This window comes from Penaeus vannamei, chromosome 17 (genome assembly GCF_042767895.1).
Source record: "Penaeus vannamei isolate JL-2024 chromosome 17, ASM4276789v1, whole genome shotgun sequence".
Taxonomy (NCBI): Eukaryota; Metazoa; Arthropoda; class Malacostraca; order Decapoda; family Penaeidae; genus Penaeus; species Penaeus vannamei.
The window spans coordinates 5,310,555-5,328,054 of NC_091565.1; the positions used below are offsets into that span (position 1 = coordinate 5,310,555).

The 17,500-nt window shown below is 35.5% G+C and overlaps 2 protein-coding genes across 12 annotated transcripts in view; one reads left to right on the forward strand and one right to left on the reverse strand.

Moving 5' to 3' along the window:
• Positions 1-9,451, forward strand: part of LOC113821064 (uncharacterized) — a 21,231-nt gene extending 11,780 nt beyond the window's left edge. For 2 of the 4 annotated variants that reach the window (XM_070131794.1, XM_027373489.2), the window contains exons 6-17: positions 1-45; positions 248-333; positions 788-874; positions 1,128-1,299; positions 3,423-3,740; positions 4,188-4,309; positions 4,438-4,551; positions 4,765-4,937; positions 5,229-5,328; positions 5,499-6,128; positions 7,099-7,233; positions 7,464-9,451. The exon at positions 1-45 is cut by the window's left edge and continues 92 nt beyond it. In XM_070131794.1, coding sequence (XP_069987895.1) covers positions 1-45; positions 248-333; positions 788-874; positions 1,128-1,299; positions 3,423-3,740; positions 4,188-4,309; positions 4,438-4,551; positions 4,765-4,937; positions 5,229-5,328; positions 5,499-6,128; positions 7,099-7,233; positions 7,464-7,550 — 2,069 coding nt within the window. In that variant the 3' untranslated portion in view covers positions 7,551-9,451. The remainder of the gene's footprint in view (positions 46-247; positions 334-787; positions 875-1,127; positions 1,300-3,422; positions 3,741-4,187; positions 4,310-4,437; positions 4,552-4,764; positions 4,938-5,228; positions 5,329-5,498; positions 6,129-7,098; positions 7,234-7,463) is intronic. The other 2 variants (XM_027373491.2, XM_027373490.2) reach the window with 2 other exon arrangements.
• LOC113821065 (alpha-N-acetylgalactosaminidase) overlaps positions 8,753-17,500 on the reverse strand; it is a 30,668-nt gene continuing 21,920 nt past the window's right edge. For 5 of the 8 annotated variants that reach the window (XM_070131798.1, XM_070131796.1, XM_070131799.1 and 2 more), the window contains exons 6-10: positions 17,330-17,424; positions 10,985-11,146; positions 10,602-10,799; positions 10,254-10,361; positions 8,753-10,045 (exon numbers count right to left, since the gene is read on the reverse strand). In XM_070131798.1, coding sequence (XP_069987899.1) covers positions 9,779-10,045; positions 10,254-10,361; positions 10,602-10,799; positions 10,985-11,146; positions 17,330-17,424 — 830 coding nt within the window. In that variant the 3' untranslated portion in view covers positions 8,753-9,778. Of the gene's footprint in view, positions 10,046-10,253; positions 10,362-10,601; positions 10,800-10,984; positions 11,147-13,896; positions 13,992-17,329; positions 17,425-17,500 lie in introns of all 8 variants that reach the window. The other 3 variants (XM_070131803.1, XM_070131801.1, XM_070131802.1) reach the window with 1 other exon arrangement.

Here is a 17,500-nt window from a genome sequence, read left to right on the forward strand (position 1 = left end):
CCAGCAAAGTCTTTGTCACCATGCAGCTACATTACTATGATAATGGTAAATTATGAGAGAGAGAGAGAGAGAGAGACAGACTTTGAATGCTGTGTATATTTTATTTGTAATGTTGTTCCCCATTGCTAATCTTCCTTTTATCTTACAGAGAGACAAGCTTTGTGTGTATCATTTTATTAACTTTGTGCACATTTTGCTTCCCTCAGTAGTATTCCCCTATTTCTATGGGCACCCTGTATTTCCTCAGTTACACCTCCTGAGTATGAACCAGTGGGATTTAAGGCTGCAGCATCCACAGACAGCCACAGCTTTGGTGACCCAGTAACAATAAAGGTAAGAGCTTGTGTTAGAGTTATCTCTAGCATTATCTTTAAGACCTTTTGAAAAGGAGTTTCTTCTCAATAGATGCATCAACAACTTTTCTGTGGATCAGCTGAGCTGTATTATTCCAAATTCACATATTTTTCCACAGCTGAAGTAAAGATTACTTACTTAGATTATGGTGATTCAGACAAACTTTTGAAATAGCTTGTTATGGAATCTATTAACCTAAGGGAGCTAAATGTATTGCAGACAGTCGAAGGTTTAAAAGAAGCAGCTGTTCTGAAGATATTGTCTGTAGTTCACTTAAAACACAGATCATTTACAGTGTATACTACTATTAATACTATACATTCCTTCATATTATTTTAAACAATAGGAAGCATGGTGGTACTAAATGCTAAACCACTGAATCTATTCAAATAAACAAAAACTAGATATTTGGCCATCTTTCTATTCATTTCAGGTTGGTGATGTCTCTACACCTTTCCATACTGTTAAGCTTCGAGTAACTGTGAACAAGGCTGTTTATTCTGATGACAAAGAGGAAAATGTAAGTTAATAGAAACCCATTTTATAAAGTGTCTCCCTCTCGCATTTCCTCCTTTCTTCCTTCCTTCCTTCCATCCTTCCTCTCTCAGCCTTGGTTCTCTCTCCTAATTTCTGGACTTCACTCTTTATTAATAAAGATATCTACTGTATATCTCAATCTAGGTTTGTTCCTTTGTATTTTCATGGAAACCAATCATAAAACCTAACTTTTAAGAAGAGACAAGTATAACTTTTCCTTCACAATATCATTGCAGGTACAGCAAGACAAGACAGGACATGAAGACACAGAGAATCCCCATGAAGTGAATGAACAGGCAGAATCATCTGTGTTAGAGAATGCAGAGGATCCCCTGCCTTCTAGCGATCCTGTTATCATCCGCTGCCATAAGCGCTCCACAAAGCCCTTTGCCGCCCTTGGTCCACAATGTCAGTGCATATATGTTGTTTATTTATATTTGTAGATGGTGTGTGTGTATGTGTGAGTGTGTGATATTTCTCATATAATGTTATTTATCTCCAATGTTTTGCAGTGTATTATGGTAACTCAATTACTGATTTTATTTTTTGTTATAATTAGTGATTAGAACCTTTAGATGACATTTAAATTACACAGGTCAATGGCTTATGCAAACAAGATCTTGATTTGTTCCAGTTTGAAAGAAATGATATGTAAATATACAACATAAAAATGCTGTAGTATTTTACACTTCATTTTCTTTATCTAAAATATTCTTTATTTTTTGTAGAATATTATATCTCAATAAAACACATTTCATGTAACACCATTTGAGAGAGTATCACAAATAATCAAGTGTTGGGTGCCAACTTTTTATTGTAATGGCTTGAGGGATTCTGAAAAATAAATTCACCCAATGAGGAGCAATAAATTTAGCCCCAGAATGACATTTTTAGATGAAGTATCAAAATACATCTGTGGGAATGACCATAGGCTTTCATTTGTGCTCATAATTCATGAAGTCAGATTCACTCATTTGGCAAAGGATCACATCTCAGTACACAAAAGAAAAGGTCCTAAATTAATTGCTACAAGGAAAAAGAAACAAATACATGGATTGATTATGAATGTGATCCGAGGTTTATGTAATCCTCTTGGAATATCATTACAGCAAGAATGGGTATTTCTTGGTAATAGGTAATTTTCATTTTATCTGAAGCTTTGCTTTTTGAAGTTGTATATGATATCCACTTACCAGATTTATCATCAATTTCATCATGAGTTTTGTTTCCAACTCAAGAATTGGTTAATAGTTAATGGTTGAAACAAATAAATGTGCAAGACATCAAAGGTCATATAACACTATGGTAAATTATTGTGGTAAAAAGGGTTAAAATGCCCCTTAGGATAAGATGGCTTAGATATCAAAGGTTATAGAGTACTATAGAATAGTATGATAGGGAAAGGGTAAAGAGGAGGTGCAAATGAAGTAATTCAAAGATTAGTAAAGGAGAGGGTAAAGGGCATAGGGCAATTAGATGAAATGGAGTGTGTCTGTGGCTGGGGAAATAATAGGAACATTGTTTAAGGAAAACAGGCAAAAGAATTATTATGAAACAATCATGGATAATACGGCTAGAGATGGCTGTTGGAGAAGTAGCAGCACAACACTCTGGGGAATGAGATAAGGGGACTAGGGAAGGAGGTGAAGTATCAGGAAGAATGTCAGGAGGGGAGGGATCCAGAGAAGGACACTGTTGCAATAGATGGGATACAGATGAGCATTCAGGTAAGGATAATGGGGAACGAATAAGGAATGGTGCAGATGGAGGAGAGGATTGGGTGTGTTGGGAAAGAGTGGGAGGAAGAGGGGAAGGGGGAACTTGAAGAGGAGGAGGATGGATATTAGGTCTGAACAATGAAGGTTCTCTTTGAGGAGAAGAAGAGGGGATAAATGTTCGAGGAGCAGAGGAAAAGGGCGGTGTAGGAGAGGGTGTGGCAGGCGAAGATGGAGTGGAATGCTTAGGGTGTCTGGTGCAACTTGTAAAGTGAGAAGGAGGAGGGCTAGGTATTGAAAAAGTGTTAGAGATTGGAATATCTGGATTTAGACAGGAAAAGAAATTTGACTGTGGGAGAGAGGGAGTAGAGGTAGGATGGTTCAGGCTGAGAGAAGAGATATTGGGGGAGTTTCAGAGCCTTTGAGATGGCAGGGGAGCAGAGCAAAGGACAGGTTTAGAATAGGTAGAAAGAGAAAAACTTCATTGTTGTGCTTCCTGTCTGGCCTCACCTAGAGTGGGGCTCTCTTACCCTAGGAAGTGGAAAGAAGAAAGGAATAAAGAAGGGACAGAAAAGGAAAGGGGGAGAAGAAAAGACCATGCTAGATTAGTTGGAGGTGTGGGCTGAGGCCCAAGGTAGGGGTGATCCCCTACTTTGGACTCAGTCTCCATCTCCTAAGCCCTCCATGACAGCAACAAGCAAGGGATTGGGGGACAACTCAAGATATTATCAGTTTAAAAGCAATCTGTTGAATTAAATTATTATATATATAATGAACACTCATTTTTTTCTATTTTCTCTGAATTCTTTAACACAGCAGGTCACAAGCCACAGGAATCACTGACCCCCAAGGATGAACAAACATCAAGCATGTGTTTGGAGAAAGACAAGCAAGATTCCACAGGAGCTGATCCCCAGCTCCAGTCTGAAAGCACTCCACAGGATGACTGCGTGCCAAGTATCACTCCCGTGTCCAAGACCTGCACAGTGGCACAGGTTGTTTCTATTGGGAGTGGTGAGGAAATGCAGATTGTCCCAGAGGTTGAACCAAAGGAGGAACAGGAGGGGTGTACCAGTGTTCGAAGAAGTCGCCGCTTGCTCTCCCACTCATCTGCTGTCACCCCCACTGCATCAGGCTAGTTGAAAAAACTCACTTTATGCACTCAAATCTGCCTGTTTGTGTATGTGCTTGCTAGTGGGCTGGTTTTCAGGTCATTGTTTCTGCAAGGTACTGGCATTTTTTTTAATAGGTCTAGCCATCATTTTTGTGCATTCATCATTGCAAATTGTAGCTGATGAAAATAATTTTTCACCGACTACATTTCCTGTCTGTAAAGTGTATACCTAACACAGACAACATAATGTGAGCACATTATTCAGTGCAACTGTTGGTACTTTCACACTGAATATATAATGTAGCTGAAGTTTTAACTGGCACCCCATTATTTCTTCATTTTATTTATCAATATTTTTATCTGTTACCATTTTATTATCAAATTATATTCAATTGTTTTGTTTATTCAGTAATTTTTTATTCTTTTCTGTTCAACTTGTTCCCTCACTAACCCTGCTTATCTCACAGGCCAGGGTCTTAGTGGCACATCAACCATGAAAGATGAAGAGCCTGTGAGGTGTGAATGTGGGGTACACCATGATGATGGCCTCATGATATTATGTGATGTCTGCAAAACATGGCAGCATGCTGTGAGTTCTTCATCCTCATTTCTGTTCCAGTCTTTTTGACATATGATCATAGTGTCCTATTCTTTGCCATAACTGACCTAGGAGTGATAACTACATTTAGTTCTTTTCCAAATAATCTTCCAATGCAGTTGTGCTTCAAATTGTCAAAGAAGGAAGAGATTCCTGAGCAGCATGTGTGCCTGCAGTGCTCTGTCACCTCAGGCTTGCCTTGTACCGATTCCTCCTTCAGGGACATGAGAAAGGTAACATTAGATTGGCTAATTGTAAGCTGGGTGTTCATTTTAGAAAGGATAGGACTGACAAACCCATACTTTCTCACATTTCATGATGCACAAGACTAGTTAATATTCTTTGTTTCACCCATTTTACTTCTAGAACTTGACATATTGGATGTTCAGACAATAACATGATTAACATTTTCATTATGTTAGTCAACTTTACCCTCTGAAATACAGAAGAAGGTCCAGCAGATATGCCTTATCCGCCGTGCTTTGGAATTCCTAAGGGGCTACCATGCCCGAGTGTCAGTCGCCAAATTGGCCCAGCGCCTTGGAGTGGACATTTCAAAGGCCCGGAAACTGATGAGTCACTTAGAAGCTATGATGGTCTTTGAGGGTAAAGGGAAAAGGTCAGTATTCTCTTTCATTTTCTGGTGTCTCCTGTTAGTATGAAACAAGATCATCCTGTGTTAATTCTATGCATGTAAAGAATTCGTCTTGATAATATAAGATGACACAAAATAATATTACACACCATTAAGTATAGCATCCATAATAATATTGCACATTTATTGATTCTATATTTATAGAGCTGCCATCTTCTGTATATCTTCTTTGTAAATGCTCAAATTTAATATGTTCTTTACCAGTTTACCCATCCCTCCCCTTCTATTAATTTTTTAATTATTGGCATTCTCCAGGCATCGAGTGGTAAACAAAACCAAAATAGCGTCTACATATTTAGAATACTTCAGAAGTCAGCCAGTGCTTATGGAAGGAGAAGAATTTGAAGATACTCAGGTAATTTTTTCCTCTAATGTGTGTAAGCTATATAAAAAGAAAGGATGTAAACATGTATAATGGTAAAATTCTTAATGGAAAAATTCATATTTAATATCCATAGTATAGAGAAGAGAGAGATATAATAGAGAAGGGAAGTGATGAATCAAATAAGATGTTAAAACTTGCAGGTGTTTCAGACACCAAAGCAAGTGTCCCAAGAGGTAGGCTGGGATTCTGATATGACACCAGACATCAACCTGCCAACGCAGGTCTTAGACAGTGAAATGGACAGCTTGCAGGATACTCCTACCCCTGACTCTCAGGCCACACAAGTTGTAGCAGACACGGACAGTCAGAAGACCACCCAGTTCATTAGAAAGTCTGAAGGGGAAAGACTTCTCTCCACATACCCAGGGGAAGTGGTAGATAGCACTCAGGATGTCCCAGTTGGAACACAGAAGATTACTCTTGGGACTGGTTTGGATGAATCCTTTAGCATTTACAGCCCAGCCGGTGCATCTCAGGCCTTTGCGACTGCTGGGAACACTGTTGCAACATTAGGGGAAGAAGTAGAAGAAATGACCGACATCTGTTCTAATCCTGTTGACAGCACTACTCTAGCTGATGCAGACACAGTACAAGTCAGCAAAAGCAGCTGCAATGAGACATCAGTGACTAACACATTTGTCACAGAACCTGCCAACACAAGTCAAGAACATACTACAGAGAATCCAGGAAAGTCTGCTGCACTTATTTTTGAGTCAGCTGACATTCAGAAGTCAGCAGGTGGCTCAGACCTCCAAGAGAACCAGTCACAGGTATGTTTCTATATTTATTCATATGATTGGCAGCAGGGTTGTAATGTTACTGAAATTTGTCTGCTACTCTTGAGAACGAATGACTGTCATTGACATATTTGATAGGCAGTGGAACCAGGGGTGATTATTTCTATGGCTATATATCCAGACAAGTTATGAGAATAAGATGAAAAATACACATATAGGAGTATTATGTGCAATTTCCTTTTTCCCTTTACTTTTAGATGTAGTAAATGCAGACTATATTTCTGTATTATCAATAAAAATATGAATTTCCAAATAGAATTTCCCATAGTTTGACCTCTCATGAAAGCTGTCAAAGAAAACAATGGGAAAAAACATGAAAATTTAGTACAGCCCTTAGTTGAGTTATTCAAGTCTGGCTAAATAGTGCAGGCAGAATAGTATGGTATGGTTACTGTAGCCTGCAGTATACTTCAAAATAATCAGATGGCACTGCAAATATAATAATGGAAAAGGAAAAGACCAATATGTATTTGTGGATACTTTGGTGGGCAGAGTGCTCTACAACAATATGTTTTTTTGTTTTCCTTCACTAATTGTGAGGTAGTAACTAAAAGTCATCTCCACAGATGCAGGTATTTTTGTGTATGGCAGTGTTCTTGCTCAGGACTTAAAATCAAAACAGCAGACATTTTCTGACTTCACTATGAAGAAAAATAGGCTTTTGGTTGTCTAGCCATTAAAAGTATCTTATGATAGTGTTTAACCTGCTATCAAAATATTTACGGTTTCAGTCTCTCACACATTTTAGAAATATTTGGAATTTCAAAATAAGATTTTTGTAAAAAAATGATGAACCTGCTTTATAATGCAAGTGAACTAGTTTAGATGAAACCATATAAGCAAATTTACAGTAAGCAAATCCACATATTTTCTTGAAGCAGTAAATAGATTATTACTCTCCTTGATAGTAATGATGAATGTTAAAACCTGAGCTTTTTCACAGGTGAATAATGAAAATTTACAAGAAGTGGCATGTAGGAGTGTAGAGTTACATGTTGAAAATCCTGCATCACGTAGGGCTCTGATGACACGCAGCAACAGACTGTCACGAAACAAGGCCAAAATGGCTGTTACAGTGGTGAGTGATGATAGCTTATATTTAGAATATGTTATTTTCCTTTGTGTTTATTTTCCTCTCTGCTATTCAGATTTTTTTTTCCATTATCAGAATGATTGATAACTATGTAAACATTTATCCATAATAAATAAAGTCAAAATATGTATCATGGTCATCATATAACTAAGGCACGTTTTCATTAGTTTTGAATTCATGAAATGGCTCTTACATCACCATTGCTCTCTCCTCAGAGCTTGAACGACTTTGAGATCAGCAGCTCCCAGGGTTCCCCGACACAAGAACACCACCGGAAAGGAAAGCGAGCCAAGATTGTGTAACAAATATGTGATGATTTGGAAAAGAACAGGGGAGACCTTGAAAAACAGAAGTTTAAGACATGAAATTAAGTTCAGTTTAGCTTTTTTAAAAATGCAGATTTCTTTGCCAAGATTTTTTTTTATCATTCCAGTTACAGTATCATTTATTTGGAAGGGAAATTGTTAGTACTCTCATGAATGCAGGATAAATTTGTTATTTTTGAGAATATATCAATTTTTTTAAGGAATTGTTTCTGAAAAATATTTTCAGTCTGTAATTCAGTTGTGGAATTTTAGTGGAAAAACTCAGTTTAAAATAGTTGAAGAGAACACTTGGCTTTTCTGTTTTCTTGCATATATGTTTTAGTTTGTCTCCTTGACAGGTCTTTAGTCTTTTTTTTTTATTATTATTATTATTATTATACTTTCATCTGATTTTATAAATATTTAGTTATCCTTCCTCTATCAGTCAGGAAAAGCATATTATTTAGCATTTCGTTGATATAATGTTCTTTACATGTTGATACAAATGATATTTTTTGATGAATGATAAGGATTTACCAAAAAAGGTTTTTATTTTCATGCATGATTTAAAAAAAAGTCATAATACCCATAATGCAGGAAGAAAACAATTTTGCTTGTCTCGGATTCCTCAAATCTGAATCATTGTATAATCTGATGATAATAGTTTTCCACATTAGTAAATTCAAACATGGATCTGGTAAATACAGAGTATGGTGATAATGAAAATTTGACTACTATAGTAATTTATCTTCACCAACTCATTCAGATATGACAGTGACAAAGTAATATTCCCAAAGAGGAATGAATGCACAGATGCCAGGAGTTGTATCCCTAATTTTTTTAGCTTCATTGCTTTATAACAGTTTTCATAGCAATGTCCTAATCTTTACAGCGTTGATGTGGTAGTTTTTGTAAGATCCATATAAAACAAAGTTATCTTTTGATATATCTACTGAAATTGAATCTTTTCTTTTTAGGCTCTCATTAATTCGCAATTACAGCAAGTCAGAGTGTGCATATTTGATGTAATGGAGTATATCTGGATTTTTTTTCTTTTACCAGTTGCAAATATGAATAAATTAGTACTAACCAACAACACCCACATATGACTGCTTACCTACCTTGAGCACACTGGATCATGCAACTGTCTTAATACTGCACAAAAGGATATTTCATATAAATGATCAATAAAACAAGTATCAATTACAATGTATTTACTTGTACTTAAACATAACATGGAATGTGTGTATGTCAAAGACAAGATGTAAATTTAAATATTAATACATATGATAAAATGTCTCAACTTGTTAATATTGATCAATAACAATGAATGAAAATACAGGTGAACATTTTCAGTGTCAATGCAAATGAAACTATCAAACAATATAAAATATCAAAACCACATAGCGGTACAGGTAAAAAAATTTACACCTGCTGATGTTAACATGCCCATAACATCATTGTAGTGTTGAAACTGGGAATTCACTAACTAATCTTTAAGGGTTATTCTTCATGCTCTGATGAAAGAAATGCACCTTGCACTTTGTGTATCTCAGAATTTGTAGCTTCTATTTAGAAGATATGGATCACCATGAATCACACCATAAACTATCATACAAGGACTACCAACAGACAAAAATACAACAGTTATAATAACCACATTTGTTCGTCTTTGTAAAAAAAAGAAAGAAACCTAAATATTTGTAAATATATATAAATAATGAAGTAACTAAACCCACAAGAAATTAGTTCTGTATAAGATATAATGTGTGATTCCAAGCTTGTGGTATTAAGTAGGTTCCACAAATCATTGTGTTAATACATGCTGAACCATAAATGAAAGCGTATTTGGTGCTCAACTCTAGCCTTTGTAATAATAGCATAATTATTATATGTAAGATATGGTATCATTTTCTTTGCAAGATATGAGATCCATGTTGCATTTGTAAAGAATCACTAACATTCACAAATATATCTGGGGCTTTAGAGCTAAGAACTTAAAAATGCAAAATTGTTCTTTGAACACCATTTTAAACTTCAGAGAAAATGCAACTATAAATAAGGTATTAATTTATGGAAAGAGAGAGAGAGAGAAAAGAAAAGAAAAAAATAATAGTAATAAAAGCAAAATTGAAAAATACTGGATATGGAGTAGATACTGGAATGACCTTCACATGAGTTTTGTGTACTAACAACCTCAAAACAACCTAAACAACACAATATTGTTATCCAAATGGATTAAACAGCTGGTTGTTAAAAGGGTTCCTGAAAGCACTCTGTGGCTGAGCAGGATTGACTGGAGCTCTAACATCTGAGCCAAATCCAGTAGTCTTGACAACTTCACATCTAACCAGCACAACTCCTGAGGGATTCACATCTACCTTGAATCGCTTGTCTGGTAGAACTGTACCATACTGGACACCATCAAACAGGTCTGTTATCGCATATCCTCCAGGGAAGGCGAGACCTAACTCACGCAGAGTCACAGAAACCTGCAAGACAATATTAATGTAAAAGTTTGCCATGTTAATAAAAAAGAAGTATCAATCAAATGAATGTAAGTTTACTTTAGTAAGCAATAGTATCTCACTTACATCATATAATTAACATTTATTATTTTCAGCCAATACTAGTCTTACTATTAGTTAAAAAATATACTGATAAAAACTGTCAAGTCAAAAACAATTATTGTAACTCTACCTCTGAAGGTGTTCCATCAGTTCGTCTATTCAGAAAAGCAATAGCATAGGAATAGTGACCCTGAGAGATTGGGGAAATTGGACGAGCCCAAATCTCAATGCCCTTGTCCTGGAAAGATGAGTTAAACATCTTTATGTCTTCAACATCATGCTTGAAACCCTGTCCTCTTGTAAGACCATTCAAAACATTCACATTCTTAAGTCAGAATACTAAAGAAAAAAATATAATTCTAAAATTATATAACTCACCCTAATGTATAAACAAACAGATTTTGAAACAACCAAGAAAATGTTGACAGAGATATTCTTATATTTTTCCTAACAAACCCAAATTTCTCCTTCTACGTACCTTGTATATTCTCTTCCCTTGAATACCAAGAGGATCCTGATTAACAGCAATTACAGCTTGATTCTGCAGAATGGCCTTGTACTCTGGTCTGATTGTCCTCAAGTCTACTGACATGAGCAATGGAGCAGCAAAGATGGCCCACATTGCCATCTGAGATTTAGACTGCTCATAGCTGAGCCCAAAGTTGCCAATTATCAACTGTAAATAATTACATAATTTATATTACTTATAAATGCATCTTAAAAGATGTAATTGTATCTTAACTGTGACCAATATTGTTTCTCCAGGAGGGAAGAAGGGAAGGGAGGGGAGAGGCGAGAAAGAGCCAGACAAAGGAAATTGAAATTAAGCCATTCCAGGTACTAATTTCCAAGCCCTCATACCATGTCAGGATCATTCCAGTGTCCAGGTCCTGCATTTGGCACAATCTCATCTTGGTTGTCACCGTAGTAGTCAATGATCCTCTGAACAGACTCCCAGGAATCTTGGATATCATCAAAGTTCCTCCATAGATTGCAGGTGTTAATGATAGCACTGTAGTTTGGCTGAAATTGTTACAATCTTTAGAACTATGTGAATTTTAAATTAAATACTAATCATGCTTAAATATCATGATAAACCTGAAAGTCACACAGATTAAGTCTACACTGATTCCAGTATCTATGGATTCAGGTTTATTTTAGTATGTAATTATTCATGTTAGTACCATAAAATCTGAAAAGTTGAACATACATCTGTGATACAAAGACAGAAACCATTATCCAAGCCACACACACACTAGGCCACAAACTTAAAGAGTCTGGGTTCACATTCTTAGTTTTGTCTTGTAAACATGCAAGAAAGCAGTGGTAATATATCCAAATAAAGCAATGACTACAGTATCTTTCAGTTACCAATGAATCTTATTCATGGGTAACATGCATGGAGAGGAATAAATACTTTAATCTCAAAACCAATGCCTATTTTTCTTACTTATAAAAAAGATTTTTAATATGAAACCTGGAGAAAGTTTTTGATTCTCATTTTATTATAAAAAGTAACAAATAGATATGCTGTGCAAAAGTTGTGGTTCCTAACCTTTTCCACTGAGTGGTCTATATTGTCAACTAAATTTTCTAATCAGACATGCCACCACTTAAAACAGATAATCTGAATTAATCACTTCCATGGCATGTACATATATGCCATGGCATTTGTGTACCAAGTAGTGGGTGGCACTGCATCACAACCATTCCTGCACTGTTGGCTCATGGGACAGCTTGTTTTTGTATGGGGAAACTTTTAGGAAATAAAATGCTAAATCTTCACATTTTTATGATTCTTAAAAATTATATTAAAATCTAAGCTTTTCAGTGCCTAATGTTGCCTGTAAACTACGGGTGCTAATGGGAAACTGTTGATGTGAACTAAAACTCCCACGTTAATGGCCCACTAGCCAAATTTTTAACCCAGTGTTAATGGGTAAACGCAATGCTTCTGTGAAAAGGTAGTGTTCACTGTAGTTTTGTTTTGTTAAATGTTTCCACATATACATGGTTCCACAAATGCTTAGACATTGAGTCAACTAGCAGAATTCATGACTGATTTCACAATTTAATGAGTTTTTAGGATTTTTTTTAATGCTATCAATATCAACGTTGTTATTCTTATTGTACACATAATTATTATAATGTTACTAACATTACTAATAGCAACATAAGATAAACGAAATTATTTTTAAAAATCTAATAAAAGGGTAAACAGGTGAGGAGAAGTACTAATAATTGGCTCATTGGTGACTAAGTACTTGTGTAGCCATCTATCTGTAAAGGCAATTAATAAACAACTCACAGTGGGCATAGTATGTACTTACATGCCATTTCTGGCTGGACTGGGCTAAGGTGTAACCAATCAGAACAAGCAAAATGCACATCTCAGCTATATAGCTACTAGTACAATAGATTCATTAAACAAAAAAAAGTTAAGAGTAATTAGTATTGTCATAGGGGTGAATCTGACAGGCTTATAGCAAGTTATGTTGTTAATTGAATAGTATAAATCTATGCACATGGTACCCAGGTAAATGAGAAATAAAGATTGTTTTTTCCATTGACTGTTAAACTGTCTTGTGCAAAATACGAAAAATAATTATGGTCTGCCAGAGCTTCTCAGTGTGGAATACTCCACAGGCTGGGAACTACTATGCAAGAGTTCAAGAAAAAACAAGGTAGCACCATAAAATTAGGGCACTTCGTAACTGGTAACTGGCATTGTTATTTATTTTACATGGTGCCTTCCATATGCCTAAAGCAAAGGTCTTTTGACAACATAAAAGATTAATTTATTTCTATGTCTACAGGTTGACTTCAAATCTACTATTCACTGGTTAGGCAGCTTCAATTCAATCTGGCAGTAATTAGCCAGTTGTGGTGCCACAACTGTCTGCACCTACCACAGATGGCTTAGAATAGTCAAGAGACTGCTATATTACCTTAGATTACTTGCATTCCATCCCTAATTATGGCTCTTAAGAGACAAGCAAGTAATGGACTTAGTGGTAATAGTGGAATGTCTCAGGTTTGACTTTTTAGAGTGGTACAATATTGACAGCCTTATGTGCATATTATTTGTACTATTTCAGTCCATTGACAGTGTACAGGTTAACCTTTTGTGCTATGCTTCACTTGTTCAGAAAACCCACTACTCTAGTCTGGTCCTAAGCTTGCCAAACTAGGATGGTTCAACCAATAACTTCAGTAAGTAAATCAAACCATCCAAATTTATGGAGCTAGAGTATATACAATAAAAAATATATATATATCACTTCAAGGACCTGTATGAAATTTAATATACAAGATGATCTGGGCACTTAATTAGTATTTACTTAATATATGAAACACATAATAAGTATTTACTACATACATGATATGTGATTATATATCTGCAACAATGAAAGAAAGAAAACTAAACCCTAAAGAAAAATGGTGCTAGCTTTACAAGTTACAAGTACACACCTTACTTCTACATATGAAAAACATACAATATACAAATACAAAAACACTTAAACCATGCTAGTCTGCAAAAAAAAAAGGAATACTGTGAGAGTCTCACAATCAAATACTGCATTACACAAAGATCAACAAGAAGCCAATTCCATATACACAAAGCAGAATACACAAATCTGCAAACACACAATCTTTATTACAAAGTTACACTCTCCTTTTAAGAGAGCAACTCCAGGGTTGGGAAGGTTTTAGAAGCGTCAAATATGAAAGCTTGCCATTGCACTGTGTCTTGCATGTCCTGTCTCCCTTACCTTCATCCTCGAGTAGATCTGGTAGAACGGCCAGGAGCAAGAATAGACCATTGGCCGTCCAGTCTTGTTCAGAAAATATCCAAATTCTGGATACCCTGCATAACAAACCCCATCTTGTCACTCACCCACACATTATTTCACAGTAAGAAGGATACAGTGCTTCTGTCAAAGTGGAAATACTGTTGCTTAATACTGTTTCAAAAGTCAAATAGCAATGTTACTTTTTAAGCAGGAAAGGTTAATGGGAAGTGTTGGTCGATGTCCTGTCACATGTCCATATGAATTATTATGACAAATAATTGAAATTCCCTCCTTTTAACCCCCCAAAACAGTATCCCAGGTTTTCTTTGAAACTAGAGTATAATAATTTCTTTAACTCTCCCAAGATAAATTATACAAAATCTTAAATAAATACAAAAACAACTACATGAAAAAATAAATAAATAAAGAATAAAAACAATAATAAATAAAACTATAATGTTCAACAAAACAGAACAAAGAGGAACAAGAAATGCCAGCAACAGCAGCCTCAACAAGAGAAAGATGAACATTAGTGAAAGAAACCTTTTCTAATCCCCTAAAAAGAGTTGAATGAATGATATTTAAATGTTTGATTAACACCTAAAGCAATTTTTGCATTAACTAGAATCTAGAAACCCAAAATTATGCAAAGATGATCCAAATCAAGATATAAGGAATGGAAAAAAAAAAAAAAAAAAAAAAAAAAAAATCCAATAACAGTTAATAATATCAAAGCACAAAGTAGCTATTCACCTTTCAAAATGAAGAACAATAAATGTTCACCTCTTCCTAATTCAGAACCACGATACCGAGGAAAATCATAAACACAAGATTTGTTAATGGCAGAGAGAACTGTAATAGGCTATAATCAATATGAGAATAAGCAGAAAAAAAACTTGCATGCCTAAAATAATGGCTTATTATGTAAATAACTGTACATGAAAGAATAAGGTCTTTCCTCATTATCAAAGTAGTCACTGCACAGTAATGATCCATACTCTATCTCTATATTGTCATAAATGACAAACAAAGGAAATTACGAAGGAACTAACGGCATTCTAATTGTCAAATATATGCTGTATACATATATTATTTCCTTTAATCAAAGCCATTATAAAAAGAATTGATGGAATTCACTTGACCTTCATTCTATCCTGTTTAACTGATATCAAATTCAAAATAACAAGGTAATCACTTTAGCCTGATAAGGACCATATTCCATATTTTAATCATCAATTCAAAGTAGACAAATTTAATCTTTCCTCATAGATAAGATTAAACATTGAATATCAATCAATCAAGTCTCACTTTCTGCAGAATAATAATAATAATAATAATAATAATAATAATAAAAAAAATCCCAGGACCCAATCTAATCTGTTTTAAATACAGTAAGGTTTGTGGATCTATTCCAAGAGGATCTGCAATGCCATTTCATAAAAGAAAAATTTTCCAATTCATGTCTCACTAAGCAACGACAATATCATTTCACACCGACATTCATGATGAATGCAAAAGACAAAGCAAAAAGAGACACATCATAGAAATGATAGTCATGCAACATGGCACAATTTTTTGTAGTTGGAGAAAAGAGAAAGAAACAAATACAAAAGAAAAAAACACGAGAGGTCAAGCATACGAGTAAGACACTTTTCACTTTTTTGGTTGTGTCTTCCATGACCTGTGGCATGTGCAGAGTGGCATCTGTCCATGATGGAGAATCCACTGCATCTCCTTATACAGTAAAGCCATATCACATACACCAAATGGGGGTTAACACCAAAACATTTTTCACAATTTCATTCAGCTCTACAAAATTAAATTCCATGACATTACAAGCTATCACTGGCAAATAACATGGCTAAAAAAAGAAAAGCAATCCGACAAATGAATACAACTGAATGGACACAAAATCCCTTTCAGCTTGAATGGTTCACAATTCATTTTCACCAGTGTACTCAGGTCTTGCAAGTCATTCTTGTCTATGCACATGACATGAGCATTCCAATCCTTCAGTTGCCTGTACAGGGCCATAGAGAATAACACAGACTCATCACACCTTACCTTATGCTTATAGTGGAGGAAGAGGGAGAAGTAAAGAGGAGGAAGAAAGAGGAAGGGAGGAGGAAGAATGAAAAGAAGGAAGAGGAAGAGGAGGAAGAAAAGGAGAGAAAAAAATAAATAAAATAATGTAAGACAGCCAACAAAATAGAAAAAAAGAGAGGAAAGACTAAAGTACTCTTACTTTCAGATTTCTCTACAACAGCAGATGAAGATGCATGACATAAACAAAAAAAATCACATAAGCAGCACATGACTATCCAGACGACACTGAAGAGTCTAGATATGCATGGTGAGTCGCTGTTTTTTCATTCAGCTTCTCAGTATCTTGCAAGGAATGACAAACGCTAGCATAACTCGCGTTATGAAATGAGGTTGAAACAGAACAAAGACTCAAGCAATACATATTTGGGATGTGCCTTTCATTCAATGTTTTATAACAATTCATAAACTCAGTAGTAGTAGTAGTAGTAGTAAGTAATAGTAGTATAACTCCAATAATTAGAATATTGAAAATAACAATAATAATAAACTAAGTAATTCAATATCATTATTGTAATGAAAGCAACAATAATCAATGACACAAAAAACTGAAGTACAGCTCAAACCATTTTCAGAACAGCACTAAACAGCTGCCACCAAATATAGCTGCATTTAGTGGTCCTCCAAAGGTACCTTTTTCAAACTGCAATCTAATGAACACTATTTATAAGACAGGTTGAACAACATACATGACAAACAGAGCAGAGAGCCTGGATCAGAAAAAAAGAGAAACAAGCTATTTGCAAAATAACTATTTCAAAACAAGGAGTATAGCTATACTAACAAAATGTCATACATGGTAGGCCAACCTTTCAAAAATATAAAATATTAGGGTGACTGTGATCCACTTGGCTTATCATCTTCCCCCTTTACATTTGTTACAAAGACTGGCATATTTTCAGTCATTTTCATTGACATTTGTTGTATATGTCAATGTCACCTAGTCACTGTACTAAGTAAACTCCTTCTAGAACATAGATAGAATAGGACACTTCCTTACAGTCACTTTATGACCCCAACAAAAGTTTGAGAGCAATAAAAGTTTGCATTTACTTTCTCCAGCAGCACAGAGTCACCACAGACTACCAAGACCTACCCTTCTTTCCACCATTACCACAGCATACTCATTGAGTTTTGTCAAGATCAATAGGGTTCTGTCCCTTAATCCAAACACGAAAATCAGAAAATAACAAGCATAAAAGCTTCCCCAGCTATGCACCACAATAATATAAATAGTTGATAAGGGAAAAAATAAATAAAAATATAAATAGTTAAAAATTGGGGACGCCCTCCACCTCTAGACTCTCACCGTCATGCCGGAATACGTCTGGTAGACCGGCCAAGAGCAGGAGTAGACCATGGGACGTTGAGTTTGGTTCAAGTAGAAACCAAAGAGGGGGTACCCTGGGTGATGAGGAAGCGGGAAAAAGAGGGAATTAGGGCAAGGTGCAAAAGCCCACTTCTTAAAATAAGACCGTTA